This window comes from Rhinolophus ferrumequinum, chromosome 20, assembly GCF_004115265.2.
Source record: "Rhinolophus ferrumequinum isolate MPI-CBG mRhiFer1 chromosome 20, mRhiFer1_v1.p, whole genome shotgun sequence".
Lineage (NCBI taxonomy): Eukaryota > Metazoa > Chordata > Mammalia > Chiroptera > Rhinolophidae > Rhinolophus > Rhinolophus ferrumequinum.
The window spans coordinates 11016999-11032357 of NC_046303.1; the positions used below are offsets into that span (position 1 = coordinate 11016999).

General features: G+C 40.6%; 1 protein-coding gene across 5 annotated transcripts in view; it reads left to right on the forward strand.

Annotated features, from left to right (window-relative positions):
• The window catches only part of PDE1C (phosphodiesterase 1C), a 424317-nt gene that overhangs the window by 398156 nt on the left and 10802 nt on the right, over window positions 1–15359 (forward strand). For 3 of the 5 annotated variants that reach the window (XM_033088617.1, XM_033088621.1, XM_033088622.1), the window contains one exon: window positions 6279–6347. In XM_033088617.1, the coding sequence (XP_032944508.1) occupies window positions 6279–6347 (69 nt within the window). Of the gene's footprint in view, window positions 1–6278; window positions 6348–13059; window positions 15103–15359 lie in introns of those variants that run through there. The other 2 variants (XM_033088620.1, XM_033088619.1) reach the window with 2 other exon arrangements.

A 15359-nucleotide genomic window follows, 5' to 3' on the forward strand; every position in this document is an offset into this window, starting at 1 on the left:
TCCTCATTCATATGCCTAATTCCAAAGCATATTCAAATATTGAAATGGCCATAGTTAAGCACCATATAGGGTTGCATGTCTGAATAATTCTTGTGTTTCTGGTCATCATTCTTTGTGACGAACAGAGGTCAAGTCACATGAAAGCAAGCATAGGACCGAGGTGGTTGTATTGTGGAGCAAAAACGTTGCTAAGCACTCTAAATATGCCACTCTAATTTATATACTACTGGAAAGCAGCTCCTAGGGAAGGAGAGACAGGTTCTAAACTCTCCACACTTTCAGCGATTCCACAGCACTAGGCAGGACGTGGACTTCTCTTGGTGCTCTTTTGTTAGGGCTGTAAAGGGGCAAAAATGATGATACTTTCTTCTGAGGCATCAGGCAACGGCTTGTTGATGTCCGCCACACCCCAAATGGAACATAGTAGATGCGCTTAGCAACAGCGATCAGAGGTTGTAGCCATCGCGCAGGCAGACACTGCAGTGTGCTAAAAGAGAGGGATCGAAAGGGCCCAACAGGTTGACGGACGCTTTTCCTACTTCAGTGTTTCAGCAGCCACCTCTGCCCGTGGGATCTGCTTGTGTTATAACAACATGGCTGTTGTTGGACTATTACTAATGATGACACATGGTCTCAGGGGCTCTTAAATCACCCCTTCCCAGCAGGCTTGTGCTTGGCCGCGCTCACCTCATTTGGCAGAAGGGATATTATTTGTTGGAGGTCAAGTTGCAAATCACTGGGGCTTAGGACTAACCTCACGTCCTGAGTCTTGAGTGTGTGTATGTGTATGTGCCCCAACGCGGTCAGCCTTGGTTGTCACTTCCATCGCTGTCCCCTTCTCCAGACTCCCAATGAACTGGATTTATTGCCCTTTCGCTGAACCAGCCAAGGACATTCATTTGAAATATCTGAAAGCTATTCGTTTGTCAACAGATACTTTCCATTCTCGCCAGCTGTGGTGATGACATTTCTGCCCCAAGCTGACTGATTAGGTTGTTTACTCTTTAGACATTCAGATGCTCTGGGTCAAGCACGATGTAATTTGTGACCTTAAAATGCTTTGCTCCCAACGATGACATACTAGTCACCCTACACACACACACACACACACACACACACACACGCACACATTTCTTTTGAATATATACTAACAACGAGCACAACATTGCACTGCACGGTTTACTGAGCAGTTTTACACGTGTCCTCTTACTCGATCCTCACAGTTCCATCCTGAAAGTAACGTTTTTAATTTTTATGGAGGAGGATAATGAAGGTTAGCTGATGCAATGGTAGAGTTGTTTATTCATGTTTTCACTTTACTGACCTCATTTATAAAACATTGCAGAATTCTAAAGTCAGAGGAATTTAATCCATGTGTTTTTGCTTTATTTTTTTTTGAAAGAGTTAAGAAAGCGGAATAAAACCAGAGGTGGGAAGTAGAGCTAGTGTGGATAAAGCAAACCAGGACACATGTTAGTTTGCAGGCATGCAGACCGATAGGCACTAAGTCATTAATTAAGTCATTAATGCCCAGCATTAAGTCAGAAGTTGGATCTGAGTTTCTTGGAAACCTAGATAAAAACGAAAAGAAGCCATTCGTTCAGAAGAAAAAGTGTTTCCCCTGATGGCTGACAGAATGGGTATTTACTGAAAGCTTCTCACTCATGGCTGCAGACCACGCTTACCCTGGAACTCTTAAAATGCTCATGCCTGGGCCTTACCCAGACCAATTAAAAACAGCAATTCTGGAGGAAGGGCCTGGGTAGCGACATAATTTCTTTTAAACTCCCCAGATGCTCCTAATGTGTAGCCAGGATCGAAAAGCACTGACGGAGTGAATTCTGAGTCACTCGTGGGGCAACATTTCTACGCTAAGTCCCAGAGCGGCAAGTTCTCTGTGTCCCAAGACTGTCTGGCAGCGTGGAGCAGGGGAGTAGTTGGGAATCTGGTCTGGAGGTAGGTCTCCTAGCTCCGTTTCTGATGTTTTCCCTGAGGGTGGAGCAAGGGAGAACTGAAGGGTTTTAGAAACGGGAACTGAGATAAGTTGAGCATTATTCCCACGAACGGACTTTGAGTAACGTAATAGGTAATTTGGTGACTGCGGAGTGGAAAATGGTTTTCAGGAGCACAACCTCAGTTAATGGGGAGCCAGTGGGAGGCTGACTCAAAATGTAATCACCCCCAGTAGTCCATGGTGCCGTCTGGAGGTCTGGAGAAATTACAAACAGGTTTATTTTATGCGTCTCCACCGGCTACCAGTTTATGACTCACGATTAGTAGAGATGAGGGTGGTTTCCCCCCTTCCTGATATATGAGCATGTCATCAAGCACACAGAGAAAATAATGACATTTCTAGATGGCTTAGAGGTCTGCTTTTTCACTGACCCGACGCCCTCAGAAGGTCCTATTTCACTCAGAGTCTGCAAAGAAGATGCCAAGGGGATGAAAAGCTGTCCTAAGTAAAAGCCACCAAACTGCAGGGTTTTGGAAGATCATAGTAGGTGATTAAAAAAAGAAATGCACCAAGCATTTCTATAAAATAATCTTGCAATAGTGAATGTTTCTAGGTAATAACATTGAAAGCTTGTAGTTATTCAGTGCTTTGACAGTTTTCAAGTGTTCACATTAGGCAATATTCTCTTTGCTCTCTTAACTTCACGAGAGTATTCTGCGAAAGCAGATGCCATATATTTTTAGGAGCCCCTTTATTTGACCCCTTTTAGCCTTTTCTACCTCCTCAAGCCCCCTCCTTAACCTCTGGTAACCACTAAGCTGTTGTCTGTATCTATGAGTTTTTGTTTGTTTGTCTTGTTTGTTGCATCCCACATATGAGAGAAATCATATGGTTCTCAACTTTTTCTGTCCGACTTATTTTGCTTAGCATGATAATCTCAAGATTCCCCTATATTGTCAGTGACACAGAACTATAAGACATTATTAAATGGCATTGAAGAAAACAAAGAAGTAGAAAGGTATTCTGTGTTCATGGACTGGAAGACTCAACATAGGTAAAATGGTCCTATTGCCCAAAGCAATACACAGATTGAATGGAATCCCCATCAAAATCCCAATGGAATTTTTAAAAAGAAATAGAACCATAAAAAATCTTCACATTTGTATGAAATCACAAAAGCCCCCGCATAGCCAAAGCAATCCTGAGGAAAAAGAACAAGGCAAGAGATATCACACTCCCTGACTTCAAATTGTACTACAAAGCAACTGTAATCAAAACAGCATGGTATTGGCAGAAAAACAGAGACACAGACCAGTGAAACAGAATTGAGAACCCGGAAATAAACCCACATATGTATGGCCAAATGATTTTCGACAAAGGAGCCAGATGCCATACTTTCCAATAGTTAGACAAGAGGAAGGAAATTTGTCTCACGCAGGTTTCCCAAGCCTGCCTGAAGATCAGAATCACCTGGGACCCTTGGGAAACACCCAGCCCCTCTCCCCCCTCCACCCCTCCATGCTGACTCCCTGGCACTTGGTCAGGTCTGGGAATCTGGTTTTGTTTTTCCTTTTTGTTGAAGTAATTGTTCCACATTTTTCTTAGCCTTAAGCAAATTTTGGAAGACTACACTTAAAGAAAACCTAGGTAATGGATTGATCGAGAAACAGCAAGAGTCATGGGGAAAAGTTTCTCTAGGTTTGAGCTCTGAAGGATCATGGCTTAAATTTTCCCCCAAACACTCAATAACTTTGTGCTAATTACTGAAACTCCCTTTGTTTTCAAATTCTGTAAAATGAGAGTCATTTTATCATCTGAGAGTATCAGAAAAGATAACTAAGGTCCGTTTAATTATCCTCAGCTAATACGGTGCCTAGAACATAGTAACTACCTGATGTGCGACAGTGACTATTACTAATGACCAATCAGTCAAATTAGGACTCACTGCTCTGAACAACAAACCTAAACCCTGCCTTCGTCCTAAGGCAATGGTGCTTAACTGAAGACAGTTTGGTTCCTAGGGGACATTTGTTTTTGTCTGGAGGACATTTTTGATGATCACAACAGGGGAAGATCTTTTGACACCTAATGAGTAGCTGCTGCTAAACTCCCTACTATGCCCAGGACAGCCTTTACAACAGAGAATTATGTGGCCCACATAGCACCGTGACCTTGAGAAACTATCCCAAAGGGATACTGGGACAAGTAAAAAGTCTTGGTGTCCCCATTGTGGAGGCAGATTCAGTGAGACACAGACGCATTTCTGGTGGCTCGGAAGTGGCTCAGGACCGGGCCAGAGGCATGGATTTGCATCCTGGTAGTGCTTTTGATCAGGACCAACTGACTGCACCATCCTTTGTGTAGGATACAGTGTGAATGACATCCCCTTGAGTTGTGTGATGAGACAACCCCGGCCCCCACCCAAAGTATTATGTTGGTGCAAAAGTAATTGCGGTTTTGCCTTTTTTTTTTTTTAACGTTGTAAACTGCGATTACTTTTGCATCTGCCTAATTCACTTCGGGTAAATCTTTTACCTCGGGCTGTCCAAGACACCTCATTTGACCAATGACCTTTAGACTCACCTGGAGAACTTGTTGCCATGTAAGCTTCTGGCTCTATTCCTTAGAGATTCCACTTCAGGAAAGGACAGTGGAAGCCATATTTAAATAAAAATTGCCTCAGGGGATTCTGAACGACAGTCACAGCCGGGTGTGGGCCCTCTGAGCCCCTTGCCAACTCTGACATTCAAAGCAGCCACGAGACCTGGAAAATGGAGACATAAAGTTCTGTCCAGCTTCCCCCACCCCACGCACATTAACAGTTTGGTGGGTCTGAGGTCTTTCGATTAATTTTATGCTTTTTATTTTTACTATTACTACTGCTACTAATACTACGAATGGTACTACTACTAGTGCCAATAATGGCAATAATAATTGACAATGCCACAGAATGTTAGCGGCAGTACCCTGCTCTTTAAGACTAAGATGAAACAGTCTCAGACACCATCCCAGGGCATTTCTCCACACCACACCAGGCATTCGGGGGAGGGAAACCTTACCCCCTCGTCTCCAACCCCACGTTCCTGCTTCCTCTGATGCTCGTCACTTGCTGGGTCACCTTGTGCTCTTTCTCCACGGCTGTGCTGACGCAGGCAGAGCTTTCCCAGTTAACCCAACCTCCACTCACACGAGGACGCTGCGTGTAAAGCAGACTTCATGAGAAGTTTGGGGAGGTCCTGGGGACTTGTTACAGAAATCGCTTCACATTGAATCACGTAACTCTTCTGCGTAAGAATTGTCTCTGCGTTTCTGCCAGCCCAGACGCCAGGCATCTGCCATGTTGCCGGCTTCTGGCTTCTGGGCCTCTTTGGCCCCACTCGGGATGGCAGAATGAAGAAATGAATGAACAGATAAACATTTGTATTTATGTGTAAAATATACATGTATATATATGCATGTCTATGTGTGTATATATATAAAATAAAATATGTATATATGTGTGTATATATAACACGCACACCCACAAATGTTCTTTTGCAGAACCATTCCGCCATCCCTTCATTTTGCTCTCTCCTTCCTGAAAAGGGGGCTGCCTTTTCATTCCTTCTGGGCCCACTAAACTGTTTATATGAAAAAAGATAATTTCTTTCTTAATGGGAATTTTGTTGCCGGATGTGGGGTACGCAGAGCCCCCCAGTCTCTAGCAGCCGTGTAGTCTCCTATACTTCCTGAGCGTTCTCTCCCACCTTGGCTCCTTTAATCCCCACCAGAACATTTTGATATAGTTGTTACTTCCCTTATTCTGCAGATGAAGACCTGAGCTTCAAAGAAACCAAGTGAATATATTTGAGGTCCAATAATGAGTAAAAGCCATAGGGACAAACCCCTATTCCTTGATTCTAAATCCAGAACTTTCCCTTCCACAGCAGTAGTTCTTTACCCTGGATACCCATTAGAAGTACTGATGCTGGAGTTCTCTCCCAGTACAAATGAAAACAGAATCTCTGGGGGTGGCACTCAGGCAGCTGCATATTTAGAAAGCTTCCTGATGACTGTATGGTGCAGCCCTGCTCAGTGGTGTGTGGGTTCCCGACATACCAACCGGAAGACTGAGAATGGCCCAGCGCACAGAGGGAAAGTCTGTGCTCCTGGCTTTTTTGGACCATGGAGTACGTACTGCTATCACAACCTCACCCAAGCTTCTTCTAAATGTGTCCAGACCCAAACGTTTGGCTCACTTGCTAATGTTTCCGATGAGCATTTGCCTATCCGAGAAGTCTGTCCACAATCCTCCTTTTTCTTATGTTCTTTTTCCTCTTTACAGGTACCAAGAAGCATTCTCACAGCTCACCAGCCCCAAGCGCTAGCTCCACAGGTCGCCTTACATTGCCAGGTGGGTAAGCAACATTGCCCCATGACCTTAGCGACCACAGACATCAGAAAGAACTGGTTTCTCAGGGGTGGAGTTGAACAGCTGGTAAACTGAGAATCCGGCTTCCTTATTTATCTCGTCTAGTCCACATTATCAGACAGCCTCTGTCGTCCACATTTGTAAAGTTCCTTCAGGAATGGGCATAGTATATCCATATTTGGTTCATTGCTTGCTGACGGAAAGAATAGAATCTTGATCTTCCTTAATGTTCATCTGGTCTGCACATAATGGAAGTATTTCTCTGAAAGACAGATGGTGTCAGAGAAGGAATTGTGAGCCTTTAGTGAGAGAAGGACGTGGGTTCAAATCCCGTCTCTGTTGTGTGCATATTGTGCAAGCTCATTACACTTATTCAGTTTCTTGGAGCTGTTTTCTCATCTGTCTGTGTGATGATAGGGATGAGAAATAATGCTGATAAATTTAGCATCGTTCTGACTCATGGAGGGTGCTCATAGCTAATCTCTACCATTGAGAAATATGGAAGTCATACATGTTCTGTACTGGATCCCATCTAACATTTAGCGGAAAATTGAAGTGTTCATGATGATTCTGTATAATCATTATTTAATATGAGGGGCACCTGTTGGTCATCCTGTCTCTATGTATAGGCTTACATTCTCTGCCACAATTTAATTTTTAACAAGTAGAACTTGGGAAAAAAATACATTGGTTTGGGGGAAAGGAGAGATTATAAGAGGTCAATGTGAACATAGTAGAAAAAAATGAAAAATAAAAATTATAAGAAGGAAAAATTTTGCCAATAATGCTACCACTCCAAGCTAAGCAAGATTACCTTTCTTTCCAGTCTTTATTGGATACTTTTTTCCCTAGATTGGAATTATATTCGACATGGAATCTTGTTTCCTCCCTTTTAAAATTTACCATTACATTATGAGATTTCCCCCATGCTATTAAATACATATTTTTAAATTTTAGTGATTGACTAACATTTCATATGATTATACCACGATTCATTTATACTATAGTTACATGTGGGTTTTCAACTGCACAGGACATCGGCTCCCCTAACCTCTGCGTTGTTTGAGGACCAACTGTATATTCAATGATAATTTGCCATTAATATAGCGTGTATTTTTATTATTACAATAACCTTACGTTCTTGTATGTAAATCTTTCTATGGATTTAGGACAGATTCCTGTAGGTAGGATGACTGGCTCAAAGAATGTGCACATGTATGTTTAGGTTCTTGATACATTATTGTCAAAGTGATTTCCGGAAAGGTACAATTATTTTATACTTCCAGTGGTGACTTTGCCATTTCGCTACACTCTTGCTAATGCTAACATTAATGCTTTACTAATTTGATGAGAAAAAATTATATCTGTATTTGATCGATAGTGATCTTTTAAAATAATATTTGTTTTCTAATGTTTTACTTTTCTTCATTGGAGAATTACTGTATTTTATCCATTCTGAGAGAGACAGTGCCTTGCATTTTGGCTCCTGTGAAATAGGAATGTTTCACAATCAGTGGTGTATTATAATTTAATTAGCAGTGACATAATGAAATAATAGTTCACTTTATAATCAGTGGCATCTTAGGTGAAATATAATCTACATCTACCTGCTTTTTCAACCTCAATTTCAGTAGCGGCTCTACCACAGTCCAAGAACGGGGCTCAGTGTCCACTGAGTAGCCCTTGAACTTTCTTCCTTCTATCACTCTGGCTGAAACACTTACCCTTTTCTCCCTCTGGTAATGTCTTTTTGAAGTTTCTCCAAATCATCTAGGTAGAATTAACATTGACTTATAATAATTTGCTTATAAACCCTTTTCCCTATTGATAGGTGGCTTTTTCATGGGTGGCGACTGCCTTATTTATTTGTGTATATTTTTGCCCCAGTGCCTATCAAGGATCAAGCACGTGTTAGGTGCTCATTAGTGTTTATAAGGCTGGGTGTATGGGTGTGTGAGTGAACCGTGTCCATTTTAATTTATGACTATCGAAAAAGCAACTGTCAGAAAAAGGCTTCCTTTTAAGTTTGCATTTGCATCACCTATCCGAACTTGCTTTTTCGTATTGAGCCGACCTCGCTCTGCAATCCCCAGAGTCCCCTTTCGTCTTGTCCCTGCTTATGGTTATTGTGCCCTTAGGACTGTAGACATTAGGAGAAAGACAGCTGTAAATCAAGCCACTCCGGTGTGTAGTGATGCAATTTGCTCTTCTTTGGAAGGTCATGACAGCCCAGAGTCAGATGGGATCTCTGACATCATCCTGGACGTCTGCAAGCATATGCAGAGCTGACCTGGTCCCCACAGGCTGTGCTCAAGGCCTACTGCCAGCCGGCTGGCTTTCCGAGGCCTTTGAGTTAGAGGCTCAGCCCCCTGGTCTTGGGCCTTAGTTTGGCCAAAGTCTAAACTGGCCCCAGATTGGGTGTTGGAAGTTCTGAATTCTGAGCACCCCAAAATCTGTAGAGGTGGAGTGGGCAGTTCTCAAAACACTTGACATAGTTAACGATGCTTTGTCTAGCAGACACTCTCCATCTCACTCGTGACAATGGCCACCTCACTGCTTCTCCTTCCTACCTCAGGGACACCACACCTTCCCTCCTTCTGACTCAAATGCCTCTACCTCTGCAGGCTGTCAAACAATTTAAAATATTATATTTAAGGATACTCAATAGTGGTTACCAGAGGGTAAGGGGGTTGGGGGGTGGGAGATGAGGGTAAGGGGGATCCAATATATGGTGATGGAAGGAGAACTGACTCCGGGTGGTGAACACACAATGGGATTTATAGATGATGTAATACAGAATTGTACACCTGAAATCTATGTAATTTTACTAAAAATTGTCACCCCCAATAAATTAAAAAAGAGAGAGAAAAAAAAATGATACTCAAAAAGTCAAATGGAGGGATTATCCTCAAAAACGAGAAAGTAAAGTTGTGTGGAAACAAGAACAGAGATAGAAGCAACTTAAAATCTGAAATTAAAAGAAACAAACATAGAGTCAATGGAATTTTAAAGGAGAAAGAAAAACTCAAGGTGGAACATAGCTGAAACGAGAATTAATGTTGGAAGATAGCCCTTAGGACGGTATACCAAACACAACGTAGAGAGGGAACCATATCACCAATGAAAGAGCATGAACCATAAAATTTTTACAAGAAGACACAGGGATAAATTTTCATGATCTTGGATCAGGCAATGGTTTCTTAGATATGACACTTAAAGCCCAAGCAATTAAAAAAAAAAAGATAATACAACTTTGTTAAAATTAAAAACTTTTGTGCTTCAAAGGACAGTATCAAGAAAGTGGAAAGAAAATTCACAGAATGGAAGAAAATATTTACAAATCATATATCTGATAAGGATCTATTATCCAGAATATGTAAAGAATTCTTACAACTAAACAATAAAAAGACAAGTAACCCAATTCAAAAGTGAACAGAGGATTTGAATAAACATTTCTCCAAAAACGATATACAAACGGAATGTGAAAAAGTGCTCAATGTCATTAATCATTAGAAAAATGCACATCAAAACCACAATAAGATACCGCTTCACATGTACCAGAACGGCAAGAATAATGCAAGTGTTGACAGTGATATGGAGAAATTAGTACCCTCATACAGTGTTGGTGATGTAAAATGGTGCAACCACTTTGAAAAACAGTTTAGTAATTCCTTCAAAAAATGAAACATTTGTATTTACCACATATGGTTCTCGACTTTTTCGGTCTGACTTATTTCACTTATCACCCCAATAAACTTTAATTAGAAAAAAATATAGAGCGACCATATGGCCCCGCAGTTCTGCTCCTAGGTATATTCTCGAGAGTTGAAAACATAGGTTCTCACAAAAACTTGTCCACAAATATTCATAGTGGCATTACTCATACTGGCTACAAAGTGGGGACAAACTAAATGTCCATCAACTGATGAATGTCTGAACAAAGCGTGGTATATCAATACAATAGCTTATTTGGTCATACTGAAGGACTGAAGGACTGGTACAGTCTATCACCTGGATGAACCTTCAAAACATGATGCTGAGTGAAAGAAGCCAGACACAGAAGGCCACCTTGTTGTATGATTCCACTGATGTGAAATATCTAGAATAGGCCAATCCATAGAGACAGAAGGTAGATTAAGGGTTGCTAGAGCCTGGGGAGAAAGGAGAATAGGGAGTGAATTCTCACGGGTGTGGCATTTCTTTTAGGGATGATGAAAATGTTTTAGAGTTAGATATTAGTGATAGTAGCACCACCTTGTGAATATACAAAAACCACTGAACTGTACACTTTATGGTGAATTTTATGGTATGTGAATTTTATCTCAATAAAAGAGCATGGAAGATAGATAAATGGCTCTATAGGCTCAGATACTTAGATGGAAAATGCACCTCAATTGATCTACCTACATGAAATTGCCATAAATAAAACCAAATGCATACCTTAAAGACATTGTATGAGATTGCCCAAAATTACATCAAGAATGAGAAAGTGTTTTTTTTTTAATTAAAATTTATTGGGGTGACAATTGTTAGTAAAGTTACATAGAAAGTCTTAAATGCTGTGCGAAGCTGGTTATGTTCAGGAAAGCTGCAAGCATAATAAAATGACAACCAACTGACAGCAAACTTTGCATTGGTAACAGTAAATGCCAGAAGACAATGAAGATATATATTCCATGTGCTGAGGGAAAATAAGGCAATATTTAATAGCTATTATAGGTCAATTATTGGTTATGAATGCAGGCAAAGTGAAAACATTTTCAGGTATACAATGACATAACTTACCGTTCCCGGATTTCACTAAAAGGAATATTAAAGAATATACTTCAACAAGGAGAAAAGTGAGCCCCAAAGCAAGGTATGAGATATAAGAATTAATATGCACACACAAGTAAATAAAACATCTTGGTAAATTTGAGTAACTAGTCGCCATAAAAATAATGTCCAATGTTTCTGTTAAAATAGGAAACAGAAGCTGTAGATGGAAGGAGCATAATTCAAAGGGACTTACAGAATGCTAAGATCTCTTTTGTCTTAGGCGGAACTTTGTGATTTTGTAATTTTTTAACAGAAAAGATCATCAGTGAAATAATTTAAATATAACCTATAATATTAAAATCAACAAATGAACAACGAAGAAAGGGAATATAGAAAATGTATCGACTTTATAGAAGGCAAAAAGGAAGAAAAAGAAGCAAGGAAGAACGAATGATTGCAAAATTAGACAATAGAATCAAGTCCAAAACAAAAGCAAAATTATGTAATGGAATCAAGTACAAAAATATCAGTAATAACAAGAACTGCAAATGGTTTAAACTCCAGTATTAAAATACAGAAGTCATCTGATTAGATTAAAACTCCAAATCCAGTTCTATCCTGCTTTTAAGAGACACACTTAAAAAAAAAACAAAAAAACCCCCGAAAGTTTGCTGGTGTATGACAAAAGAAATTCTATGCAAATGTAAAGCTACTTCTTGGGAAAACGTTGATTTTAACATCTGTATAGGAGTCTACTACACAGATGTGCCACAGGATATTTAATCATTGGTGGTGGTTTTCCATTTTTTTTTTGTTATTGCAAACAATGCTTAACCTAATGTTGAACAAGAAAAGTGAGTTGTAACAAGATATATACCAGCTAACACAATTTATCTTTTTAAAACAACAAAAATATTAGATATTTTATAGATGCATGCATGTGCAATAATTGAATGTATGTATGTGCAGGAATAATAAAGCCCAAATGGTGGATGATGTTTTCCTTGGGTGGGGAGAGAGAAGTATCATGGAAGCTTAAACTAGGTACTTCAGCTCTACTTGTGATATTTAATCTCTTCAATAATTTTTGAACAAATATGCAAAATGTTAAGATTTGATTAAACTGGGTATTTACATGGGTATTTATGTTATGCTTAAAACAATACATATCAAAGATTTTTTACGTGAAAAGTCTGTGGCCATCTTCCAAGACAGCTCTGTTTGGTTTCATCCATGTGGACAGGATTTTACAGATATTTTACAGAAGTTTACTGTTTTCCCTTCCTAACCTATTGGGAGAGATGGGTGTTGGGATGTGAGAATTCAGATATGAAAAATGTTCTACGAGTGACACATTTCAATCCAGAAGCTCCCAGAGAGCACTTCACTAAAGAACACCTTGTGTGGTTTCTGAAATGATCAGGGGTGCTCCGGAAGCTCCAGCACCAGAAACTTGTCCTGGAGACATCACCCTGAATCCTTGCACCTCTGTGGCAAAGTGATAGCACCTGAGCCAACTTCAACTATTCTTTATGAGGTGTGTGCACCCAGTCAAGCTCCATGGGTGGGCCATAAATGACGGTGAGTTGAGGCTGTGTTGGCTCTCGCTGGAGGAGTAGCCCGGAGCTTCACCACCACTTACAGTCATGACCGCCATTGATGGAGACTAGTCAGTGACTTCCTTCTGAGCGTGTTCCCCAGGGCGCCTTGGTCACTTCGCTTTCCTGCAGGGATCCTTAGATGCAAAGGTACAGTGCTGTAGCCCTTCCCTGATGCAGATAGCTGATTGCTCCTCTGTCTGTGTGCTGCTGGCTTGCACGGTAGTGTTGGCGGTAGGTGTGGCTCTGCTTCTAATCTTCGCCGCCTGATGTAGAAATAATTTGTGTGTTGAGATGCCAGCCGGCTTGCAATGACATTGTTATGTGTCCTGTTCTAGGGGACTACGGATAAAACGGCCATCCAGAGGATTTCTCAGAAGACAACTGTCCAGCTCTGAGGTCTGAAGACATTTTAGGAACCTTATGTTTCTTTTAGCAGAACAAAATATCATGTGCATTGTAACTTATTGAGTGATTAACTTCAAATATGATAGCTTCTGATCTCCTTAATACAGGTTTTTAACAAGAAATACTTTGATATGTATTGCACATCTATCAAATATCAGGGACCATGCTAGGATCTTAATATGTGTTATCTCATTTAATCATCACATCTCTAAGGAAAGTACTGTGACCTCTGTTTCACAAATTAGGAAACTGAGACATAATCAAATAAATAGCTTGCCTGCAGTTAGCAGGCAGCAAGCCTGCTCTTTCTCTTGAGTTTCATTGTCGGTAGGTAAAGACGGTGTCAAATTGTCCACTGTAACCACCTTTGTTTCACCCTGTACTCTGCCTGGGGGTTATATCAATTACCCATGTACCACTTTCAAGCACAATGATTGGGTCTGAAGAATCATGCACTGTCTTTTGGGTAGAGATTCCAGTGAGTACTGTCTTTGCAATTCTCTTTTATCTTGGGTTTTATTTAGAGAGACGGCCGTTGTCATTCTGTGGACTAGATCAAAGCTCCTTGGTAATTTAGCCTTTCAGGGCTCTAGAACCCTGAAAAAAATTATCTTCACAGGCTTCTGGTGTAGGTCGTCGTTGGTATCAGTGAGGGGCATAGAGCTACCGACCTAGCCTTACACTTTCCAGCTTCGTGTGCACACGTGGAAATAATGCACACATTGATGAGAAACATCAAACAGAAAACTAAGCTTGCATGATCTCCAAAATATTTTTCTCCTTTGAAATAGCACACATCACGTCCTTTGTGTTTGCCAGAGCAAACAGAATGAAAACAAAGAACTAAATTGGGGATGATCATTTCCTGGAGGGGACTTTCTTACTCGTTTATTACTCGTTAAAATAATAAGTTTATTAAATCCTTAGTCATGAAATCAAAAGGTTGCAGAGCATTTGATAGGTAGGCATTGTTTGAAACAGAAAAGAGCCAGTCTGGTCTTCCAGCCTTATTTAATTGCTTCTCCTCTTTCACCTATTTGTCAGGGGGGCAGAGGGGCTTGCAAACTGCCTCAGTGCCTCTCCATGCTATAGGAAGACCTGTAAAAATGAGCTGAAATTGTAGCATTTGCGTAAAACAAAAGTGCTCAGACATCACACTTATAACCTCAAAGAGAGGGAACTTGTGGACATTCTTCTTGAGAAAATGTGGGCAGCAAATCTAGGCATTAAGACATTGCTGAAGCAAGGGAGAAATCTTTGGTTCTGAAGATTCAGTTGACTGCCAGTTGGTGTGTATTCTAAGTGACTCATTTATTCTTAGTAAGTGGGAGATCTATGGAGGTTACTGAGTGTGATGTAGAGTAATGTTTTCACTCATTAAAATTTTCTCAGCATCAACTCTTATCAGTACGGTGGCTAAGTTCTGGGGATGCAAGAGTACACAACACTTTTGCCCTGTCCCATGAACTTTGTAGCCCATATTAATTACCTATGGTGTAAAGCACAAAGAAGAAGTATTTAAAAGTCCAGAGAATCAATGCTTTAAAAATGTTTTCCAAGGACAGTGGCTCAAAGAATTATGGCTCAGCATAAAAACGCAAAGAGTGCCCTTGTCTTTTTCCTAATGATGTTGCGATTAGAATTTAGGGACTGAAGCTCCTTCCACCTTAGTTGGTTGTCTAAGCCATACTGCCCATCTGGGATTTCCAGCACTGTGTTACTCTTGTGGTTAGACATTCCCCCAAAGTAATTGAATGAACCCCCATATTTGTATATTGTGTAAATAGCTCAGAATGTGGGCTAGACGGTTTTGCTTTGTTTAGAATGGCCCTTGGTTTCAGCAAAGTGGTCCTCTCGGGTAGCTGGATGGGAAAAACATATTTTTTTCACAGATGCACATTTTGGATAATTAGTCTTTTGTGAATCAGACTGGCGTGTTCTCTGCCAAATAGTCACAAATAAATTCATTAAGTTAATCTCTTCTTTGTGTGCCGAGGTCTTTTATGTAGTAAATGCAGTTGTATGGGAAATTACACGACTTTTCTATATAAAGAAATTCACCAAGTAGGCCACTATTCAAAGGCTACCCGGTGATGACCTTTCAGCTCCTGTGCTGTGGAATAAAGGTGACCACATACCAAGTACCTGTGACATCCTGGCACTGTGCAAGGTTGCAAGGTACCATACGAACATTATATAATTCATGTCACCGTTAAAATCCTCACAATAA